This window comes from Aplidium turbinatum, chromosome 1 (assembly GCF_918807975.1).
Source record: "Aplidium turbinatum chromosome 1, kaAplTurb1.1, whole genome shotgun sequence".
Taxonomy (NCBI): domain Eukaryota; kingdom Metazoa; phylum Chordata; class Ascidiacea; order Aplousobranchia; family Polyclinidae; genus Aplidium; species Aplidium turbinatum.
Genome location: NC_137472.1, coordinates 51399913 through 51425410, shown reverse-complemented (window position 1 = coordinate 51425410; position 25498 = coordinate 51399913). Strand labels below are relative to the sequence as shown.

The following is a 25498-nucleotide window of genomic DNA, read 5'->3' as shown; positions in this document are numbered from 1 at the left end:
TTAACAATTAAAAAGTTAAATTACACAAACACACAAATTTAAGTTATAAAAAACTTAACTGTAAAGACCGTAAAAAATACAAAAAAGAATTTAAATGCACAATATCGTAGATGTAAGGGTATATGAATGAAGTCCAAAAGTTCCACAAAACTTGCTTGGATTCTTCGACTTTTGAATCTTCAAGCACAGATCGATAATCTTTAATCTTCTTTCTTGCCAATGAATGTCAAAGTTATTTTTCGTCAGTACCAAACTGAGAAGAAATGTCTTTAATTTTCTTTTGCTTCTGTAGACTACCAACCAACAAGATCTTCTTTTATTATTTCTTTGCTTCTGTAGCCTAGCCTACCAACCAACAACTTCGTCTTTTATTTTTTATGCTTCTAAGTGCTTCTGTGCCAAACACTAGACAGAGAATCGTCTTTTATTTTTTATGGTCACAGCGGTAAACCATAATCTCTTCGTGGGAAAATTGTAACATAAGATTCCCAAATCCGTTCGTCTGTATGTATCGACCGAAAAGGAAACACTCCTTGAAACGTCTATTCAATAAGTGTATTCCTGTAAAATTAGCCCGCGGCTATCGAAATCGAGATGCAACGCCGTACACCTCTAAAAACTGTCACTACGATACAGATTACTTGAATAAAAGACGGAACCTTTGTCCAGCTAGCAAGCACTAAGCAAACAGTTAAATGTGCGGCCAACTTTCAAACAATCATTTTACGAATGACCAGAATAGATAGCAATATCTCAAACTCACATATGCAGTACTGTGACGCAATAATGAAAGACAACTATGAAGTCATTCAAACAGGTGTTTAAAGCTGATGTAATATTTCCTGTTTAAACAGGTTTCAAACTGAAACAGGCCCAAACAGGTCCAAACAGGTTTGACACAAGTCTTATGAACGATGGTGCAATTTTGGCACATTTTCTAGCAACTTCCATGACGTAATATTCAGTAGACTTGAACGGTTTTTTATATGACGTTTGATTAGGTGAACCATTGTCTGGAACAGAGGGACCCTAGGTATGTGTACGTGGTGACCTGATCCAATTGTTCTCCTTCCAGCTTAATTTTTATTTTATAATTTCCATTGCTTTTTTCGATGAACATTGTCTTTGTTTTTTTCAAATTGAGTTTCATTCCGTATTTTTTACTGATTTCATTGATTTTGTCCATGCTTTCTTGTAGTTTTTCTTCTGTGTCGGCGAGTATGACAGTGTCATCTGCGTATCGTATGTTGCTTACTATTTGACCATTGAATTTTACTCCGTTTTTGTTTAGTATTGTTAATGTTTCCTTGATTATTGCTTCGCTGTACAAATTGAATAATATTGGTGAGAGTATGCATCCCTGCCGAGCTCTTTTGAATATCCGGAAAAATTCTGTGAGACTGCTACCACTTCGAACTGCTGCTGTTTGTTTAAAATATAGGCCTATGTTTTTTATAAGCCTTCTTTCTAAGAACGGGACATTAAATTTTTCTAGCAATTGCAGTAATTTGGTATGTTTTATCCTGTCAAATGCTTTGCTGTAATCTATGTATGTAATGTAAGTGTGTTTTCCTTTTTCTATTCTCCGTTCGCCAATTGTTCTTAGAAGGAAAATTGCATTTCTTGTTCTGGATCCTTTTTTATATCCCACTTGATTTTCGTCAATTTGTTGTTGTATTATTGGGGTTATCCTTTTTTTGATAATGTTAGAGCTTCGGTAGAGAGTTTGTCTTGTTGAACCATAGGCATACGAAGCCGAGCAACGTGATCAAGTTTAACATCTTCAAGTTTATTACATTTACATAAACATAAAACTACTTCTTGATTCTTACAATTAGTTAGCTAGTTACCTTCAAGAAGTTGAAATTTATTGCATTTTATCAATATTTTCAGATTCCTGATGAGGGCTTAGGTTAAGCCGAAAACGTTTGAATGTTAAACTATTTTGTAAATATGTAAAAAATATATACTGTTGTAATGCTCGACCCTGTGGTATTGTTGTGTCTTGCCTGTCTTTGGTATAAAAAAGCAAACTCTCTCCCGAAACTATATTATCAACATAAAACTCGCTGAGTTTGAGCTAGTCAGAAGTAGCCTACTGTGCAGTTTTTGTCTTTTTCTGTTTATAGATTTAGTTAACCATTGTATTTTTTTCAGATGTAGTTAATTTGTATGTATATTATTCCTGAAGAGGACATCTTGTGATGTCGAAAACGTTCGATACTTAATTTGTTGCGTAGTCTTATGTTTATGTAAAGGTAATAAACTTGAAGATGTTAAACTTGATCACGTTGCTCGGCTTCGTATGATTTTGATAATGTGTAGCAGAATTTTGCTGGCGTGTGAAATCAGACTTATAGTCCTGTGTTCTTCACATCTCATTGTTTTTGTTATTTTTGGTATTGGGATCAAGATACTCTTAGTGAAGTCATCCGGAATTTCACCACTATTGTACATCTTGTTTATTAGTTTCGTCATGTTCTGCAATCCCGTTTCTCCTAGTTGTTTCAGAAGTTCCGCAGGAATTTCATCTATCCCACTTGATTTTCCATCTGGGAGTCTTTTTATGACATCTCTAACTTCATTTTCCATCATTTTTGTAACTTCAGATTTTGCTGGTAAAATTTCTATATTGTCTCGTTCATCATCATATAGTTCTTACGCATATTCTTGCCATCTGTTGGTTATTCCTTCTTGAGTTTGTATTACTTGTCCATCTTTATTGATCAGCCCCATCTTTGCAGCTGGCGTTTGACCTTTCATTTCTTTTAGTTTGGTGAAGAGTTTTGGCGATCTCATGTCATCTAAATGCTCCAACTCTTTGCACTTTTTTTTCCAGTAATCTTCTTTTGCTTTTCTACACATTTGTCGGATCTTTTTGTTTAGTTTTTTGTACAGAAGTGCGTTTTTTACAAGCAATGTTCCTTTCAGATTTCGCCTTTCTTTGCTTTTTCTCTAACAACTGCCTTGCGCATATGTTTTCCGCAACATCTTTTATACAAATTTTCATTTTATTCCAGTCCGTTTCTAAACATTTCTTTGCAAGTTTATTGTCCAGTTCTTCTCTAAAATTTTCCCGTTGTCTGGGGTCCTTTAGCTTGTTGACGTCCCACAATGAACGTTTCTTTGTTTTCTTCAATGCTTTCAATTTGTTTTTTATTTTGCACACCACCACGTTATGATCAGAATCGCAGTCTGCACTTGTTCGTACCTTTGCATTGATCATCCCATTCCTGTGTCGTTTACTCATTAAAATGTAGTCTATTTGATTTTTTGTGATTCCATCTGGCGATCTCCACGTATGCCTTGAGTTTACTTTTTGTTCAAACCATGTGTTTGCTATAAACAGGTCATTTTTTTACAGCAGTCTATCAGTTTTTTTCCATTGTCGTTTAGTGTTCCAAGTCCAAATGGGCCCACGATTTTTTCATATGTGACATCACCAACTTTAGCGTTAAAATCTCCCAGTAGCCTACTACCAGTTGATCAGTTGATTTTTTATACTTTCTTATTGTTTCATTCAAATTTTCGTAAAAAGTATCTTTGTTCTTCTCGCTTGCATCCTCATTTGGTGCATAGGCCTATAGGCTACTTGTATTAGCAATGTGTTGAAAGGGTGTGTGTTTATTTTCATGCAAATAATTCTTTCACAAATTAGATCATAAAATATCATATATTTTTCGACTTATTTTTCGTATTTACTTTTTCGAATATTTTTTGAGTATGTTCTTTTTTAACTTCATTTTTGTAGTTTCTCATTATAGTTTCAGCCAGAAACTTTTAGGCAAAAAATTTTGAGGTTGCTGCTAAAATCTTTTGCTTCTGAAACGCTGAAACAGCCCAAATATTTTTAATAGGTTTTATTTATTTATGTTTATTAATCCTAGAACCGCTGCTGGCGTAACTACTGCTTCGATGATACAGAGGAAACAAAAATGAGTCTCACGAGTTCGAATTGCAAAATACAGAACATCAATTTTTCTTGAATTAGCTTTTTTTAGAATGAATAAGTCTTGAATTAGGGAATGAAAATAATTCAATGCGTTAAACTTGTTTATGCTGATGCAAAATAAAAGAAAAAACAAGTGATTACGTGATTTAAATTTGGCAAATCCCAACCATATGTTTACAACAAGGGTGAACTCATGTTAAGGTTTCGTCATAGAGGTGAATTGCAGAGATATTAAATAGTTGTTACTTCACAGCAACTTGAAACTGACGCTATTTCTTAGAAGTTATAGCTGATGAAATCACACGATTTGACGTCATAATGCAACGTTTTGCTAAAACGGAGAAAATTAAGCCATCAATCGCTATTGAACAGAATCACCGGTGAAAGGCTGCGGTTGTGTTGTTGGGTATAAGACGATTTATCAATTATTTTTGCTCATAACAAGTGAGTTTTAAAGAATGCAAATATTATAGAAGAAAAACATTTTGCACAAAATTGAAAACACTGAGTATTCATTACGGGTTCCTACAAACCCTTTGAACTTACGGAACCCAAACCGCATATTATGCAGAACCCTGTTGAAGAGCACTGCTCGACATGTTTGCGCCAGTAATATAAAATTGACTTTTACATTCTGTTTGAACTGTTTGCTCTAATTTATAAAGGTAAATTTGGTCATTAGGACAGAATTTTTTATGTGGCAACACTGCTATAAATTAAAGCTTCTATTTTTTATGAAAAAAATGAAATAAATTCTGACAGGTGTTCAAGCCCACAAGCCACAACAATGCTTGATATGATTATGAACGACTCGGTTACATGTCTTGTAATGCAAAGGAATTTATTCTACGAGTCAGTTCAATCATAAATAGCTAAAAGTCGATTTCGATCAGCTAGTAGCTAGATCATCTTCAGTTAAGCTTATTCATATGGAACAAGCTTTCTATTTGAATAAGAATATGAATAGGCTAGTGGAATAAGAATTTGAATAATATTCTTTCTGAATAACACAGCAAAGGTCTAGAAAAAGGTAGAAGCGAAAACGCGGACGTTATAGCGTGCATGGTAGCCTACCAAAGCAGGACAATCAGTTTAAAATATGGCACGGTTGCAACACTTAATAAAATTTTTATAAATTTAGAAAAAGGAGAAAAAAAGGTTAATGAGTTTTTTTTTCTTTAACAATTGATATAGGTAAAAAAACAAGACAAAAAGACAGTTGCTTTGTTGATCGACCTTGGTGGGTTATCAAAAGTGTTGATGGTCTTGAGGAGAACACTTGGATGCAACCTACGGTAGTTCATATCCTGAACTGTTCATACCCTCAGTTCGTACCCTGAAAAGATCAAGAGAAAAAATGAAAAAAAAGCGGAAGTCGCTGATTGCAATTTCCGCAAACATTTTAAAATTTTCCCCCTGAAAAGATTGAGAGAAAGATAGCACAAAGCCGAAGTCGCTGATCGGAGTTTCCGCAAACATTTTTCTGCATATTCCGCTAACCCTAACTCTAGCCATAGACTAATCGCTGATCGCAGTTTTTGCAAACATTTTCCCGTAGTTTCTGCTAACCGCAGTTTCCGTTAACCCTTACCCTAACCTTAGAGTAATCTATGCTCTAACCCTCGCTGATTAGGGTGGAGTGAAAAAAGTTTTTTGTTTAAATAAAAAAAAACGGGGTTCTTAAATCCCGACAAATGACCTAAAATTTCATTAAAAATTGACTTTAGGGGGTTGCCCCCATTTTCCAGCCGGCAACCCCCCAATTTCTGCAGGTGGAAAGGTAAAATTGTTTATCTCAGTAACCACTGGTTGTAGAGTCATGATATATAGCTCAAAAGCTGCCAAAACATCATGTTTCTATCTGTCCTAAGAAGAAAGTTTGCTCTATTTACGATACAAAACGAGTTATAACCAAAAACCAAAATATACACACATTTTTGTTAAAATTCAGCATTTTTTCTGACAAATTGTGATCTGTCATCAGGTTTTAAAAAAAAAATCTGATATGTTGCACAAGATATAGTAACACACTGATAATACGGGGAAAGATGCAGGGAGGAACTACGGCAAGAAGAGCAACAAAATTTCAGTATCTATACTTTGATGGATGTAAAGATACAACACAAACGGTTGTGCAAGGTCCAAATGAAAAGCACTACAGATCTGTTCAATTGGAAGAACACTATACTGCAGTTGGCGAGCCGGGGAGTTATTACCTCAATACCTCACCCACTTTTCACCTGAAGATGGCAAGGGCAGAACCATAGCTCAACATCTTTTTAATTCATTACAAGGTACAGAATTGCAAAATAAACTGGCAGTTGTTGGTACTGATGGCACTGTATCAATGACAGGAAAACACAACGGATGCATTCGAGGCCTGGAAGAGTTGCTGAATAAGCCATTTCAATGGATAGTATGTCTGCTACATAGGCTACTAATGAATTGCCTTTGGGACATGTGTTTGCAGGTCTCGATGGTGCTACAAGTGGCCCAGACACATTTACTGGTCCAATTGGAAAAAACTACATGGAACTGTATCCTGTTGGCCAGTTACTCAATTCAAAGAGCTCTCGCCACCACTTTTGGCCTTTCCAAAGCTCCCATCCGAAGTTGTGAATGACTTAAGTACAGACCAGTTCTATGCTTATAAAATTTGCTGGGCAATTATTGAAGGAAATGTTAATGATGATCTGGCTTATTTGGAGGTTGGACCAGTTGTGCATTCAAGATGGCTAACTTTGGGATGCAGAATTTTACGTTATTATGTGACAGTAGATAAACCGCCTTTGAACCTGGAGATTCTGGTTCGTTTTTGCCTTGAAGTATATTTTTCGACTTGGTTTGAAATCAAGCTAAACAACCATTTAACAAATGGATCCATAAACTTTTTCAACTTGATTCAACGAGTTTTGAATTTTTCTGACCAAAATGTTCGGAAAATTGCTTTGAATGTGGTGACAAGAAACGGTTATTTTGCACAGCCCAAAAATATTCTGATTGCAATGCTGGGGGGTGATAATGAAGACATACGAAATAAGGGTGTGACCAAGGTGCTTGCAATTCACAAACATGCCGCTGAAACAAATTCACTTATGTACATTGAAAGTCATAGCAGTTCCAACCCATTGAACTGCAGTCCAATTCGTTTGTTCTGTGTTCCAAAGTTGAACTTGGAAGCAAAGGCATACCACGAGTTAGTTGATATTGAACCTTATCAACAACTTTCTCCAGCAATTGAGCACTTAACCGATGCAGAGTTGGAAGAATGCCGCGAGGAAGCCTCTGATTTTGTTTTATCCATGTCACAATCAAACAGTGGAACGACATGTGAAGCTCGTAACAGAAGCATCAGCACAAGTTTCAGGATTTGAAAGACGAGATGGACTCATTCGCCAAAAAGTTAAGTCTCGTAAACTGATGTAAAAATTTGACACAAAAATACATTTTACATAAGCCGTTTTAATCCAATTGACATACCTACTCAATTTTTTTTTGTGATTATCGTGCCATCACAAAGCCTGAATTGTCATTTTAAAAACAGAGCCTTTTAGGATTAGCAAAGCTCACACTTGAAATATTTCAACTGAGGAATTACAAATCAACGAAATTATGAAAAAACATTAAGTTTGGGGACGACTGGGATATGAGTTTACCACTCTTCGAGTCTCCAGCCCCCCAAATGTATATCAAACACAATCTTCCTCCAGCCGTAATAAAACTCATGCTTTGCCGTTGCAGTATTGAAAACCACGAGCAGTTCCGCTCGGCCATGTCGCTAACATGTCACACCAGGCAAAGCAACTTGTTTTTGCAAAATGAATATGAGTTCTTTGAAGTTCATCACCAAACACTTGTGATATTTTTGCACTGCTGCAATTAACATTATGCTTAATGTGAGTGCTTCATTATGATGTTTTGAACTGATGTTAAAAGGACTGTGTTGTGAATATTTTTGGATTATGGGCCCAATCTTCGGTATTATCATTGTGTTACTATATCTTGTGCAACATATCAGATTTTTTTTTCAAAAAACTTATGAGAGATCACAATTTGTCAGAAAAAATGCTGAATTTTAACAAAAATGTGTGTATATTTTGGTTTTTTGGCTATAACTCGTTAAATTGTATTCACAATAGAGCAAACTTTCTTCTTAGGACAGATAGAAACATGATGTTTTGGCAGCTTTTGAGCTATATATCATGACTCTACAACCAGTGGTTACTGAGATAAACAATTTTACCTTTCCACCTGCAGAAATTGGGGGGTTGCCGGCTGGAAAATGGGGGCAACCCCCTAAAGTCAATTTTTAATGAAGTTTTAGGTCATTTGTCGGGATTTAAGAACCCCGTTTTTTTCGATTTAAACAAAAAACTTTTTTCACTCCACCCTATCGCTGATTGCTGTTTCCGCAAACATTTTTCCGCAGTTTCCGCTAACCTTTACCCTAACTCTAACCATAGAGTGATCTATGCTCTAACTCTCGCTGATTGCAGTTTCCGCTAACCGCAGTTTTTGTTTACCCTAACTCAAACCATCGAGTAATCTATGCTCTTTAACCCTAACCCTCGCTAATTGCAGTTTCCGCAAATATTTTTTCGCAGTTTCTGCTAACCGCAGTTTCCGCTTACCCTAACCCTCGAGGTGTTTGCGGAAACTTCGATCAGCAACTTCGGGTTTGTGCTATTAAACTGCGATCAGCGACTTCGGCTTTTTTATATTTTTCTCTCGATCTTTTTAGGGACGAACTGAGGGTACAAACTGTTCAGGGTACAAACTAGGTTGCACCCAGAACACTCTTGCCTTATCTCATCACGTAAAGCAAGGTTGGCAAAGAAAACCCCTGAATAAGTATAGCCACTTCTTTTTTTTAAGAGAGTGAAACCTTTTGTTTTGTCTGTTGCGAGAATAGTACGGTACAATTATACACAATGCGCATCATCATCGGCCATGCCTGAATAAGGCGTCGACTACCGTGAGTCTCCACAACGATCGATTGTCCATACTTCTAATTAGGTTTTCAAAATTTTGGTTTGTCCATGTTGAAAGATTTTTGAAGATTTCCAAACGTGGACGCCCCTGGTGTCTCTGACCAGGAAGTTGCCCCGTCTGACCAGGAGTACACAATGCGCATAAAATAATTAATACCATATAGCTAATAGCAATCTAGATATCGCAACAGACAGGAAGCAGCAAAGTAGGCTAGGCTACTCAAATTAAATATTTACCACAAAAATGCGTAGCCCAACGATTGAGTCACTTCGGGTTAGAATTTAATTTAAAAAAGCACCTCCTGGTGGTATCGAACTCATATCCTTGGGAGTACGAGCAAGACAAATATCGCACGCGCCATTGATTCACTTGGCAAAAACAGTTGAATTATTTTAGAAGTTATATATATATATTATTATATATGCACTTTTTTCATTTGTTCTTTTCTCGTCTTTTGCTTTGAAAGAGAAGGTGGAAGAAGAGAAAATATGCAGCAGGGGTGCAAACGCAGCAACAGCACGCATGCACAGTAAAAGTAACATAAAGATAAAAAAAAGGCATGGAACGGCTATATCTACGGCACCGTAAGTATAGCCACTTCCTTAAATTATTTGCGCAGTCAAGTTATATATAATCTAAATGTATGCATAGAGGACTGCAGCAGTCACATTTATATTATGGCAAAGGCTATGTTTGCAATATATATATACTGTAGGCTACTGTATTGTGGATATTGCCTCTGTGGCTATGTTTTCATGTTTATTCAAGCAAAGTATTTGGCCTTTATATGCGCTCAGCCATGTTGTAGTTGTAATCTCCATATCTTTTTGTGAAAAATAAAGTTATGCATGCATAATAAATCTATGATAGCAGCAGCAACAAAACAAATAATGTGGCAAAACCTAAATCCTAAAATTATAAATTGATAAAAATATGTATTTTTTAAAAATAAATATTGTTAATGTTTACAGTCACCAAAGTTACTCATTATCAGTAGAAATGTAGTAAGCTAAGTAAAACCAGTCATTTCCCTAAAGTAGGCTAGTATATTGCATTTCAAAAAATTGACTTTGAGAACCAGAACAAACAGTTTTGGAGGAATTCTCAAACTCCAGCAAAATTAAAAAACTCAAATAATTAAAGTTTATTACTCTACTTGTAACAATAATCTCAAGGGTCACCTTCATGTAACTAATAATAACTAACAATCCTTGAGACTAATTGAGACATGCAGTTATTACTCTAATTTCAGGTTTTTTAGTAATAATATGTTTTTTGTTAATATTTGATGTTTTATGTGATGATCTTTAGCTTCTACCATTACAATTTGGAGGAAGTTTCTGTTTAAAAATCACTGGAACATTCTGAAATTTTTCTCTTGTTTGGGTGTTTGTTTCATTGCACTACACTATGCTGATAACATGTCAAAATGTAACCATTCCAATCATTGACAAAAATGTCTCTGCCACAGAAAGTGATTGGATTTTCTTTCCAACAATTTCAAGCAACATCACACTCAGCTTGACCCTGTTTTATGTGGTGATTTACTGCATAGTATTTCTGAGTGTATATATCCAATTATGGATGATCCTTCTTTACAACTACAAGCAATTTAGCTTTCAAAGTGTATTCCTTTATCTGTGCTTATTGTGGAGTGGACTTCGTGCAATATTGTTTTCTTTTTATATTAACAATACAATGACTGCAACTGAGCTTCCAGTGTTTTGTTATTGGCTTCTTTATTGCTTTCCTGTTTGTTTACAGTTTTGTACCTTGTGCCTTCTGAATCTATACTTTGCTCAGGTAAATACATTCATATTTTTATGGGTACAGTACTTTCATTTAAGTTGTATGGGGACGATACCTTAAAATAACTTTTAATTTTGGAAATGCAGGTACACAATCCATTGTTATAACCTTGGTTCCAGTAATGTTTCAGTTTTTGAATTTGAGAAGATTGGTATATTTGCATATGTGTGCTCGGCATAAGTAGGGAATTGAATTAGAAACTACAATTTATTAGTAACAAATGCTGCACTTCAATTGACTTAGGTCGTAGGTCAATGTAATACTCGGAATGGCCCGTTTTGGTGATTTCGATTCGGTGAGTTCGATCCATATTCGGTGTTTTATCAATTTTTTTTAACTATTGGGTACCGTAGCCTAATTATCATTGCCGTTTTAGGGTTAGGGGTTAGAGGTTAGGAACTCACCAAATTGGACTCACCGAATAGTAGCAGACTCGTAATACTAGCTGACACTTGGTAGGATTTGGTAGACTGGTAACCTATCTAACAAATGCCGCTACATTGTACGTAGGTGACTGAAGTTGCATAGGTCAGAGGTTTTCTGGCCAAAGAACACAAAACAGGCTTTGTGAGTTTCAGATATGGAATTGTGTTTCTTTCTTTGGCTTTAAAACTGGAAATTACTATGATGTAATGTTAGCCATTTATACAGATATGGCAGTTTATTACACCTATTTGATTGTAAGATATGGTTCTCAGGCAATCAAGAGCTCTTTCAACCCCTCTCTCTTTTGGCAAAAATGTTGTAACCTTTTTTTTATACAAGTACTGTAATATGACAATGAAATGCTTACTTTACACAGGGTAACTCACTAACTTACTATGTTTTGACATTTCAGGTGATGTTCAAATCTATATCTAAGTACGCTGCAAACCCAAATAGATACATGTAAGTTATTCAGTTAACATATATGGTTTTATTATGTTTGGCATGTTAGTGTGCTTTGATTTTGAAAAATTGTTTTGTATGCAATTTGAACCTTGACAATGCAAAAAAACTCATTAATTACTTTCCTTGTGTCTTTTTACCACTTTGGTTAGTTTATACACTTCAAACATTCTTTTTTCAGTGAAAGTGTTTTATTTCATATCGAATGATGTCTAAATGATACTATTCATCATTGGTTACGTGTTTTATGAGCAAGGCATATTTACAGACACAGTGTTTCTAGTTCTAGACTTTTTGTTGGATTATGATTTAAAAAAAACTTTTACTCTCTTTGAAATGTTAAAGATACTACTGTTTGAAATTCAAATATTTTAAATTTTCGTTGAAAAAATGACGTAGTCTTCATTAATGTTGGTCAATCACCAACTTTTTGGCATTCGGACTTTGTTAACAGTGTGTTGTAGCTTTGTATTCAATTTGCAACTGTTCTTTTTTAAAAGAAAAAATATATTATTCCTGTGGTTTGTTTATTGCAATGAATTTCAGATTTCCATTGCGAGCAGCATCTTTATTGGCTGTAATCCTGTTCTTTGTGATGAACATAACCTGTGCTGTGATTGTTTACAAAGAAGCAACTGCCAAGGTATTACTTTGAAATCTAAAAAGTTTGCTAAGTTCATCCAATAGGCTACTAAATAAAGTAAAACCAGAAAAACTGTGACTTGTTTTGGTTTCGTCACTGACAGTACCTTTAGTATGTTTTTCTAAAGTGGAGACGTTTTTTTTAAGGTAAATTATATCGAATTTAAAGTATGCAGTGAAATCAAAAAATACGTAATGCAAATATGTTTCTTCAGGATCCAATAAAACATGCAATACGAGCGATCGTGTTTGCAAGAGTGCTTGTCAATGATATGCTCTTTGTCATTTTTGCCATTTTTCTGGCATATTCTTTCTTCAAGATTTCTAAGACTCCTTCAGCTAATATTCTACTTGAATCAAAGGTATGTTTTAATTAAAGATTGATTAAGATTTGTGGTAAGTCATAATTAATAGTTTGTATCACACAAGACTCTATAGTCTGATGTGTTTTACCCATATCGATTGCTCTCAGCGATTAATACACACAGTTTTATGCGAATCATTGATGTTTGCACTCAATTATCATTGTCATAGTTTAATGTTTAACATGCAGCGTTTAGACAAGCCCAAATTTTTTGCCTATTTTATGTAACATTGGCTTATTTTTGTACTTGTTAAATACAGGATATCACTGTCTAACATTACGGGTTAACTGGTGCATAAAAGTGACTAGATTGTATATATATTGTGTGGTTAATTTTGTTTATGGCTGCTTTTGTTACAAAAAATTACGATGAACGTTAAATGACTATTGACTATTGTAATATTGTTTAATCTTTATTATTGTTTTGAAATAATTCCATTAGGGTGCATTATTACATACAAATTTAACACATACAACAATATTCCGCACAAATTATATCATAGTTCATACCAATTCGTTGTGATTTGCCACTTATAAGGAGCTTCCGGAAACTTGTGCAATGACGTGTGGCGCAAACAATGCAACATCTATTATACTCGAATGCCCTGTCCTAAAAGCAAAATGCTCTTACACAAGATTTGACCGAGTTCAACGATTGAACGAGAGCTTTCGTGGTGCTCTGGTCTACGGCCGTGGGAGTGTGACACACGACGAAAAGAATAGGGCTTTTATAGTTTTTTTTGTTTTGTTTTAGGGAATAACTGTTTGCCAAGCTGTATCTGTTGGAATTGTTATTGTTTTCTTGTATGTGTCTCGTTCCTTATACAACCTCATAGCGATCAGTCCGTTGAGATGCCCAAAATCTTCCAAAATGAATTTCAAGTGGTATAATGTTTCTGACCAAGTAAGCTACAGCCACGTACCGTACTAGATTAACTTTATAATTTCAAATAAAAAGGCTTGTTCTGTGTTGATCTACGTTTTCAGATGACACAATGCGATAACCTGCTGAGTGCTGGCATTCTCAAGGATCTCTGATACCTGTATAAGACATGTGATCTGGTTTTTAAAAACTTAGACAAAAGGCTTGTGTAGAATCTGAAAACTTTGTATCTACTTTGCAGTTTATTTTGAATAATAGAATTGGCATTAATTCAATAAACAACATTAGCATTAAACACCAAACGCAACTTCCTTGATAATTTCTTTGTGCCAGCTGGCCCAAGAATATTTGAGCATTTGTAACATGTGATATCAGCACGATCACGTTTTTTTAAAGATTGGAGTGTTAAGTTTTGTAAAAACGCACAAGTTGCAACAAAAAGACGATTTTTAATGTTTACTCTTCACTGAAAATTCCCTTTTTCTCAGTTACTAGCTTTGGCTTGTTGCTATTGTTATACAAGTTTGTGATGGTTTTTGAAATCGAACTATCTGACTCAAAACTTCAAAATCTAATAAAGATCAATATCTCAGGCTGATCTGGTAGACCTCAACGAAGACGTGTCTTACGTGGTGTTTGGTGTCGTTCTTTTCATATGGGAGTTTTTGCCCACTTTGCTAACAATTATGTTCTTCAAAGTCTCCAGGCCGGGAAATTCAATTGTAAGTATATAGGGATAGCATTTGCGTTCAATTTTCTTTTGATCATTCACTACAGAAAGCTTGTCATTGCGAATATCTGTGCACATTAATTTCAGCATGTTTGTGTCTGCTTTTATCGGAAAAGAAATACAGTCTTTACTCAAACGTACAAAATACACTAGTTTGCCTGGCTAGACTATTAGCACTGAGAAACAGAGGTTGCAACGTGCAAGTCATGTTAAAATTATTTTGCATTGCTCTATCCGTTGTGCTTGTATAGTGCTAATTATTGTAATGTGCATTATTTTGCGCTGTATCAATTTCGGACTTGTATATATTGCTCCGGCTGAGCTCTTCAAGTATTGCAACCCCGTACACTATTACTTAGGTTAGGCTACCCTCTATTTATTGCCTCAGTGCTGAAGAGGAACGCCATTCAGTGCGATTTTTCTAGTCTTCGATATGACCTCATCAATCAGCATAATCGCCTGCGTCATCAGTAACAAAGACTACAAAAATGTCCATGTCATGCCTTTTCACAGTTTTGCAATCTCACATCAGTGTTGTTTACTTGCAGTTAAAGGTTATTATTGCAACTCATGGATTTCGTTTTTAGAAATCAAGCAATGGGAACGGGTATGTAAATGGTCATACCTCGCGTGCCTACTTCTTGGACAGCCCTCGCGCCAGTGATGATGATGATGACATTAACGTGAAATCTTCAACTAGAACGGATTCTTCCTCGTCGTTATTACGGCATCATTGAACTGGCGTTTGATTGTTGACTCACAGTCAATGATCTGGTAATGACTATTCTGCTCACTTCCAAGCTCGTAAAATTGGTCATTTTTACATTGATTCAACGCCTGTACAGTGTACACGTTGAATCGATGTTTAATAGTACCAATTTTGCAAAGTGGGTTGGAACGAAACGTTGGATTGCCAAAAGTTGTAAACAGCTTTTGAAACGGGTTTTAACGCTTGGTTTACTAAGGCTAAAGCAAGCATGCTAGTTTAAATTATTTTGTTTCCGTTTGAATACGTTTACTCTTGGTGTACTGTATAAGACAGGTTTGTCGAATAAAAGCTTTTTTAATTTTGAACCCTAGGGCAATAGCAGGTTAGTTAATACAAATTTTACATAAAATGGTTTTTTTCACGAAACGCTAGGTGTAGCGACGCAACTTTAGGTGCATATGAAAGCTCATTTACAGAGTTACTTTTTCGCCAAGTTTGGCTACTTGCATTTAAATAGCAATCAGTTTATGCACCTTGGATTTTACAACATTCTAAACTAATCTTTCGAAAAGGTTAGTTGATACACTCTTAAGGTTAGTTGATACACACGTTGCAGTTCTGCAGGTTAGTTGATGCATGGCTGTATTCAAGCAGAAAAATCAGGAAATAAATGTTCATGAGCAAAGCAGTAAGTATTACCGTCCACAATAAAACACATCACACAAACGAATGCATTTTGTAAACAATTATATTGTTTGATTAGTAGGCCAAATCCCACTTTGTAAAATCAAAGGAGAACTTCAAATAGTTGCTCCTTCTGGAAGACCCTCCTAAAGCATTGGGGTATGGCAGCTTGAACAAAATGTCTGTTGCATGAAAAGAGTACTCTGACTCTTCATCAGTTATAAAAGTCTGATCGTCAGGATCTTCAAGATTTTTGGAAGTTTATGCAGGAACACCCCCTTCATAGTCATTATCCTCCTCATCGTATCGACCAATCCGGCAATGTATTTTGCTGGGTGTGTGCGACCACCAACCTGCAAAATTATCATGCAATAAGCTTTACAAGAGAAATTTTATTTATGTTTTATGATGGTGATATTTTCAAAAAAACTTCTCAGAGGTCATCTGGCTATAAAATAATTAAACTATTTTTGTCCATATGGCAAAATTATTCAACACAAGCCAACCTCTTATCAATTTTAAATTAAAAACCTCTTTAACCAATTTTAAAATTGTGAAATCACTGTCCTTACTATATAATTAGCTACTGCTATAAATTTAACTAGTTTCTATTTTGTTTTTAAATGTGTTATCGCAAACCTTCACTCATCACCACCTGCAGCAGATTGTTTTTACAAAATTATAGTCCATTAAAAATTACAATTTTAAGCAACAGCCCTTAGAATAAAAGAAAGTTATTTAATACTTTTTAAAATTTATGCATAGGCCTACCTTAACTATCACATAATCTCCAATGTTTACTTGGATCTCTTCATCTGAAATGTGATGGTCAGAATCACCGTCATTCAATTGAATGGCAATGCTTTCATCAGAAGATGTTTCCTCAATATGTTGCTTCTGTTTCTTCGATCTCTTTTTCTTTTTAAACAGTTTTTTTTTTAAATGAGCTTGCACGTTTTGGTTGTTGTTTGTCTTTTTCTTTTTCTGCTATTTCATTCCTGACCGGCGTGAGTGTAAAAATTTGAGTTTTTCCTTGTCGTCGCCGTTTTTGTTTTTTCTTTCTGGGGATTGCTTTGGGCAAAGGTCTTACATCACGTGGTGAAACATACAAGGATGTATTGTAGAAGGTCTGTTCAAAATGGAATTGCATGCTTCACTTCCTTCATCAAGGAGTGGTGTTGCTGACAAGGGTGTGCCTGCAGAAGCAGTTGATAAGGCAGGCGTTGGGATTGCGAAAATAGGTGTATCTACTATCTAGCCATCGATATTCGATATTGCTGGGATTTCGGAAATGGGCATGTCTGCAGAAGCAGCTAATACATCCAATGTTTCTGGAGTTTCAGCTTCCACAAGTTTATGGCTCTCTGCTGGAAAAAGGATAGGATGAACTGATCCGATTTCAATAGTAGGCTGTAAGGATCATAAACATTATCAGTGGCACTTGATGGGGAAAAATCAGTCTCAGTAAAGATATTTGGATTAAATGGCTAATTACCAGTATGTTCAAAACTAGATAATATGTTCCGGGGTACAAAAGCAGTGAGTTGAGCTTGATTTACCAATTGTGGTATTTCGTATATAGTTACCTGCTTTCCAGGATGAGATCTAATCCATGAATCCATTGCAGTGTTGTAAGCAGTTTTAAATGGATAAAAAAATGATTTTTGTAGATGGTGTGATGTATGCGGTGGGATAGTAAGCAAAACAATTCCAAGCTCCTTGCATTTATCAATTGCAGAAATCGAAATATGGCTTTCATGGTTGTCAAGAATTAACAACGCCATGTTTTCCTTGGAGCACTGACTATGCTCTTTAAAATGATCCAAGTATTCCACAAAAATCTCTTCAGTGGTCCAGCCTGATGGGTTTGCTTTCCCAATATAACCTTGTGGCCCACCTCGAATAAAATGATCCTTGTATATTTTTCGTGAAAATACGAACAATGGTGGTATAACACTACCATTTGCGCACATAGCATAAATAGCAGTCACCAACTCACCGCGTTCAGAGGATGTGATAGAACCAACATTTTTTGCTCCTTTTGATGTAACTATTGTATCTAATTTTCAACAAAATACATCAAATCATCAATCAGCCAACCAAGAACACTTTGGGACACTGCACGACAAAGGGAACATTGGAAAAATTTACAAACTAAGCATCTAGTTCATCAAAGGCCGCATCGGCTATGATACTGTTAATGATGATGTAACTATCTTTTGAGGATTTTGGACAGTGGTCAGACCAGTTTTATCGAGGTTAAATATTTGTCTTGCTTCAAACTTATGCTGATCTAACACAAAAGCCAAATTATTAAAATAAAGAGTGGCATTGTGTCGATTGAATGCCGAAGCCCGTCCGCCGTCCAATTGATGTTGCCTCTGGCACTCTGAGCGAGAGGATTTGACGCTGTTTGAAACCAATCCACCCTGCTCTTCCTGCTGTTTTGTTTTTTCTCCAGGTTGCAGGCATATTTAAATTGTTAGCCACAGCAAAATCATAAGCTAATTCTTTGCATTTTGGCAATGAAAGACGATGATATTGATCAGCTAGTACAATAATATGAGCTGCCAAGTCCTCTTCCATTGCAGGGGTGAAAATGGATAGGGAAATATAGACAGCCTTGTACCCCACTTCCATATTTGATCCATTTTTAAAATTTTTCTTGTAGCTATGGAGACTGGAGAGTCATCTTGTCTATGTGGAACATTGCTGCAGATTTTCTTAATGAACACCCCTTTTTGCATTCTTCAGCTGCTTTTTGAAAATCTTTAGCAGTTGAACGGTAGCATCTGCCTGTTTTTCTTTTATAAAACTGTGGTATACCAGTTATGTCTGATACACAAACCAATTATTGAAATCTTTTATACAAGATATTGAATTATTATCTGTAAAACATAATGCAACCTTTTTGGGCACATGCCAATACTTTTAAGTTTGCTTTTTTTCGCATAGCAATTCAATTTTGGGGCACTAGTAGACTTGTCAAAATCTTGAGGGAACACTGCCCCTAACTATCACATCATTGACTTTGCCCAAAACTATCTATGCCTATTTTAAGGTTAGAGGGGATTGATGTAGATATTGCATAAAAATTGCCATATAACCTTGATAAATTTGGTCAGGCAAGTTAGTTGATACAGTGTCTCAATTAACCCATAGATTAATGTATCAACTAACCTTTTCTTAAAATTTTGAAAAACATGGATGTCATTGTGCCAACACAAGAGTTGGAAAACTTTTTCACTTGCACATTGTTACCTTGCCTGAAGACACTAAATCTCACCTATATGTAAATATTCTACCTTAACTCAACCAGGCCTTAAAACTCGTGTTTTTTTCCTGCAGCCATCGTGGCCTACCGAGAGCTCCTTCTCGACGGCCAAATCTGCGTGCTTGGAGGCCAAAATACAAATAACGATAGCACAAGTAAATAGAATTATTAAACTCGCAACAAGGCCAAATTGAACACTTAGTGTTGTTGAAGTCTGGGCGACGTCCTGCTATAGAATCGTTGTACCAAGCAATAACTGCTTTATCGGGATTGTAATTCGGTATTGCGGCACCATCAATTGTTTTAACACTAAATGGTTTCAACTGGACACTAAATTGTTTCAACTGCTCGCTGCTCAGTAAATTGTTTCAACTGCATATATACCGCCTTTCATAAAACCTGACCGTTTATACCGTTATGATGTCACCATCAAGGGTGTGAAGTCACTAACCCACAGCGGGAACATTGTGTTTTCTCTTCGGAATGTCAACTAACCTACCGAGACAACAAAATCCGTCATTTTTACATTGATTCTACGTTTGCACGCAGTCGTTAAATCAGGGTAAAAATGACGAATTTTGCTGCCTGGGTAGTTCTCCTCTTTAACAACGATTCAATGTCCGACAACAACATTGAATCGACATAAAAACGACAATATAACCAGCCCATGTAAATTGGCACTTCGGATTAACACATTGTTAAAATAAACGTCGGGAATTACAAACAAGACTTATAGCTGTGATCGCAACTGGATATTTTCCATACAATAGCAAATGTTTCCTTACAATACAACAGTTGTGATTATGACGCGCTGACCTAATTATGCGTCACTCATTTTCATTTCAAAACAACCCCAGATTGGAAGCATCTAGAATATTTTCGACAGTTAATCCACGCTCATCCATATTGTTGTGAATTCATATTGTGAAATTAAATAATTAGCTAAAAGAATCCGGCGGCCAAAATGGCCAACTGAGGAGGTAGCACCGGCGGTCATTCAAGCACTACTTAGCGGCCATGGCCGCCGGCTGCTTTAAGGCTTGTCAACTTTCTCTAATTCATTGTAATGAAATTCTGATAAAAATTACAAAAAACTCTAAATTTCTAACTTTTGTCAATCTTTTCCAAATTAAGCAACTCCATGCTGCCAAATCTTCATCTGATATAATTATCATAACAGTTGACCAGCTGGTGGCAGTATTTCCCAAAAATATTGTTTATTTTTATTTTTTTGGGGGGGCGTATCAACTAACCTGTCCTTGCCCTACTTGCAAGATTATAGGCGTATGTAGCAAATGTAAATGATTCGCGCGATTTTTTGTTTGATTTTGTTATTAAGATTTGTCAACTACGAGTAGATTTCCTTTCAGAGGCTACATTTCATATAATTAGAAGTAAGCTCTTATGCAGGAAGATTACACTGCATGGTAAATACCTAAATTCTGATCCAGCTGGTGGTTGTAGCCTTATTTTTGGAAACTTGATAAGGTGTAAACAAGAGGAAAAAGTTGAAAATCTCCGTGTCAGATTTTTAGTTCGTCATTATTGACGTCAGTGGCCTACGAAAATAGATGGCCTTGGCGCCGTGCAGAAGTCTTCAGAACTGAAAGCTGAAGTCAATTGCAGATAGCCTATATTTGCCTAAAATGTTTCTTGAAATGTTTTTAGTGTTCAATGGCTTGCCTTCAGTGTTCAGTGCTTATTTTATGTTGCGGTTTGAATGTTAGCATATTGATAGTTAATAAGTAATACCCGCCAATCCAATGTAAACTATTGAATTTACATATAGAGAATGCATGTACTATTGCACTGTGTTTAGCTTGATAAAATGCTAAGTATTCCCATATCGAAGCTTCCTATGATAAAAAAACACTTGAACACTGAAACAATTGAATATCAACACTTGAAATAACATTTTAGGCAAATACAAGACCAAAGGACATGTATATTTGTCTGCAATCGCCTCCAGTTCTGGAGGCTTGTGCAAGATGTTTAGGCCATTTTTTTCGTAGGCCACGTCACTCTTTCAATTTTGTGAAAACGTTTTGTTGTACAATATATTGTACTATGTTAATTTTTTGTGGTGAACTTATGTAGTCGACACTGTTTTATGCAATTTTTCCCACCTGCTTCATCGTGTTCTCTGGTTTGTGGTCATATCAATTGCCAAGTAAGAGATGACTTGACATCGGTTTGTTTTATTGAAACTTGTCAAACCTTACATTCTATTACCTGTGCAGTTTCTTACATGATCTTGTTTTGCGCAATTGTTGTTTTGTAAGCGTTGCTTGTCATTGTAACGAAAAACCGTTTAAATGATGTAAGTTTACATAATAAGTTCACGTCACATGCATCTCGGTGACTTTCTTTTCACCATGCGGGACTTTTGAAGACGATAGTTCTGTGATTGTGTTAATGTAAGCAGGGCCATGGAATTGGAGCGAACGTCCAAACCTGAAAACGTCGAAATTTTATCTCACACGTAAACAATGATTGGACTTCCGCCTTTGTAGTTTTGCACTTTTCAACAATTGAAGTTACGAGTTGTGCAAATACGCTTTGTCCCATCTAAAATCAATTTATCCAAAGAGTAGTTAATTATTATCTGCACGCTCGATAACGCAGTGAGAAATAACTGTCAGAAATTGGGTATTTTTTATCTTCAGGCAAGTGTTAAGAGAGGAAATATCTTTTTTCTTTATCCTATTGAAGATTATGTCCTGAAGACATTCATAGTGCTCTCCTTGCAGTGAACATGCTTGCAGTGTTTCACAGGGGTGTCGAACCAACGCCTTTCGAGTGTTGTGCAAGCGTCACGGTGTCAAACTCAAATGCACTTCGTATTAAAATTGTAAAGTTGGTACCAGCCGCGGGCCAAATTGGTTCAACGTACAGTGTAAAATTTATTTCAAAAAAACTTTCATATATTCAATCAGAAACTAACCCATTTGCACCCTGCCTGCAAAACAACATCCAGCATCAAGGGACCTACCAGAACAGCTAAAGTTTTAACTTCGGATAGATATGTTCAATTTGGATAATAATGGGTGGTTTTTCCCGCGATTTATCCAGAATTTCCTTCGATCGATTATTTGGTTAACTATAGATCACTGTCTTAATTTAATGAAGCCTGCAGCATCGATGACTTTGGCTCGTGCAAGTATACAACGTTGTCTACAGTGCGTAAGTTTTAATCGCGTTCATTTTCGGCTTGCTTATGTAAGTTTATTACTGATGGTAACTTACAGTTGTTTATGGTGCAGCATATCAGTGGGCCAGATTCAAAGGGAGTATCATACCATCGTGCGGCCAAAATATGTTGCATCGCGCGCCGGTAGTTTAGATACATGTGCTCTGAGGGGTTCACAATAGTAACAACCGAAAAATCCTCGATATTTACTAATATAAATTTGTACAATTCATGTATTCTCGTCTTACCAGTATTCAGCTTGCTATTGTCTTTCAATCCTTATGATCATATTTCCTAATTATCATCTTTTTTACTGATTCGTTGTGCAGTTGACGTCATTGAATTGTAATTTCTATTTCTCTGATCAAGTTTCTGTCGTGCACTTGTTTGCTTACATAGGAATTAGCTGTTGCTTCAGGTATGCAGTGCAAACTGAACGGAGCATGACTTTTGTTTTCGGTTTTGTACATAAAATTTACAATTATGACGTGCATACTGCATATTAATAATTATATTATTGTTCTATTACGCATAATGATAATTCTACTTTCAAAGGAGATAATATTTCTGGTCATAGCAATAAATTCCTCAAATGGTGTTTCTTACGTGTAAGTTTAATTTGAGCTTAAATCGAATTCCAAAGTGCGTAGAATCGAGACTTTCACACGATGAACGACCTATCCTGTAAGCGCAATTGCTTTATCAAGGAACCTTTGTGTAAAATATTTCTTTAGAGTAGGGGTTTTATTCCGTCCTTTCAAGTATGAATGATGAAAATGTATAGCCTAGTCTACTACAAATTGTGCAATAAATTTTATACCATACAAGAAAATGCTTTGTACTATTCACGTCTGTTAAAACTGACCATTAAAATCGAAAAAAAATATCACTCTCATAGCATAGCAGGGGTCCGGAATGAGGTAGAAGCGACAAAATGAGAACGTTCTCGAGGCCGAAATGAACACCGTGTGAGGATTTTGGCACGGTCGCAACACCTTGAGAAATTTAAATAATGAAGCAAATGTGAAAAAAAACATCTAAAATTAGTGTCTTAAGATATGTTGTTTGTGTCATCATCACAAGTAACAGAGCAAAGTCAATACTTTGAAGTAGCCCGCATTTAAACCTGACTTGGTCTTCTTTCATTGCCATGCTCGATCGGAAGTTTGACGAACTGCTGTGGTGGCCTACTACAATTACCATTTCTTTATTAGACTGCTTTTCCTTTTGAAACAAGTCAATGCATTTTGTTCCACATATAAACAAACAAGCAGAGTAAATGAAATGTAAAAACAATGCATTGTAAGTTGCAACTGTTAGTAATTAGCCTATGGCGCTTATTACTAACAGTTGCAAGCGGTCATCTAGGCAGCCACCACCCCATAACAATAAATCTAATTACACATGTGTGCAAAGGTAAAACATACAACACTTGGAAAATGTTGCGGTTGAATAAGTTTACGAAATAGCTCGTGTTTATTTTGGAAGCTTTAAAAAAGTTGCAAAGATTTGTCCAACCGATGACTGATATACTGTATATGAGTAGGCCTACTAAATCGGCAAACTATGGAGTGTAATGAGTTAAGTTTGGACACGGGACGAACAACTTAGACCAGTGGTTTTTAACCTTTTGCCTTGTCGACATCACCTTGAAATTACCAAACGGTTCTCGCACCCCCTCCTAAGATTGGCTGAAAAGTAATAACTTAATTGCCTACAGTTCGAAATTTTTGTTGAAACCTGGTAAAAATAACTGCTCCTTACGTCGTAGCATATTATAACAAACCTTGATAATTCAGCATCCCCGCACCGCCTAGGCACAGGTCTCGCACCCCTGGTTAAGAACTCCTGACTTAGACCATTACATTTCATCTCCGTGCTCTCTCGTTTTTAATGATCAAAGTCCTACATGTTTTTTATTGGCATCTGCTACGCGCTTCATTTATTGGTAGGCCATGCAATCATTACCAAGAATTATAAATCACTGAATCTAAACAAGTCATGCGATAGCATTTTCCTTTTCCAGCAAGCGAAACAATTTCTACAAACACATTATAGCATTGCTGGCACTGGGTGTGAAGAGTTATGAACCTCAAGAGAGTGCAGTAGCCTTCCCGTGTGTATAGCACTGGTGGTAGGCTAATATGCAAACCTGATTTACTATTTCACAAAATTTCTTGTAAAAATCGCATGAAACCTAGCACATCAATGAGTAAATGAATGTATTTATTTTATCCAAACGAAATTTGTGGGCTCTGTGTTAAAAATACAACTCATCGATTTTAAGTTTTACTGTAATTTGGGAGACGAATCAAGATAATTTTTTCTGTTTGAAAACTGTACAAGTGAAATCAAAACTTTCCTATTTCTAAACTTGGTGGTTTGATTAAATTACAGAAAAAACATTTATATTTTTCCTTTTTCTGCAATGCCAGGAAAAAATTAGTAACCTATATTAAGAACCGGTATCCTAAATCCTGACAGCTTTCAGACTAAAAGGGAGTTTATGCTCCCTTTAGGGGAAGACGGGGCAAAGCGGGACACTTTTCGTAAAAACGTAATTTCAGCAACAGTGATGGTTGGATTTAGTTAATTTCTTTTTTAATCGAAAGCCTTAGTTGGTCAGCATTGGTTCGAAGATCAAGCGGAATCTTTCTACTGTTATAGTACAAATCAAAAAAGAATTTTTTTTAAATGTCCCGCTTTGCCCTAGCCGTGGGGCAAAGCGGGACTTTCAGTTTTGCATGATTTGGTACTGTTTAGTAGGGTGGAGTGAAAAAAATAAAAATCACTAATTCAAAAAACGTCCCCTCTCAATAGTTTCCTTTGGTCTCAAAACTAAGTTTAAAAGTGGTTTTGGGAAGTTGCCTCGAATACTCAGGTGACAACCTTGACGCAAAGGTCATGCGGGGGTCAAATCCCATAAAAATGCCATAACTCTGTGAGCGGTGATGCTAGAGAGCTAATTTTGATGCCAAAAGAAGCAGAATGTGCAGTTTCCTATCTGTCTCAAAAGAAGTTTTTTTCGAAATTTTACTAGATATATGGTTATTTTCACAAAATGTAGTTTACAGGTCAAATATGAATAACACATAGCATTATGCACAGTTTAACATCACCATAACATAATCACTCCACAAGAAATCAGCATAATGACTAATGAGTATGATATATCTCTAACCAATGAAACACTCATTTGAGTGGTTTTAGAGCAAGCACAAGCACAAGATGGTAACAACAAACAAACATAAAATTGGGTTTCATAATATTACAATGGCCTAGACCAGGGGTGTGCAACGTGCGGCCCGCGGGCCAAATGCGGCCCGCGAAGAAAAATTGTGCGGCCCGCGAAGATGTGCCAATTTTGAATTGTGTGCGGCC

At 36.0% G+C, this 25498-nt stretch overlaps 1 protein-coding gene across 1 annotated transcript; it reads left to right on the top strand.

Annotated features, from left to right (window-relative positions):
* The first annotated feature begins 10354 nt into the window (after positions 1-10354).
* Positions 10355-14997, top strand: LOC145766904 (G protein-coupled receptor 137Ba-like). Its single transcript, XM_082578613.1, has 7 exons — positions 10355-10747; positions 11592-11641; positions 12188-12284; positions 12499-12645; positions 13402-13551; positions 14124-14252; positions 14848-14997. The coding sequence occupies exons 1-7, from the start codon at positions 10355-10357 to the stop codon at positions 14995-14997; spliced, it is 1116 nt and encodes a 371-aa protein (XP_082434739.1).
* The last annotated feature ends 10501 nt before the right edge of the window (positions 14998-25498 follow it).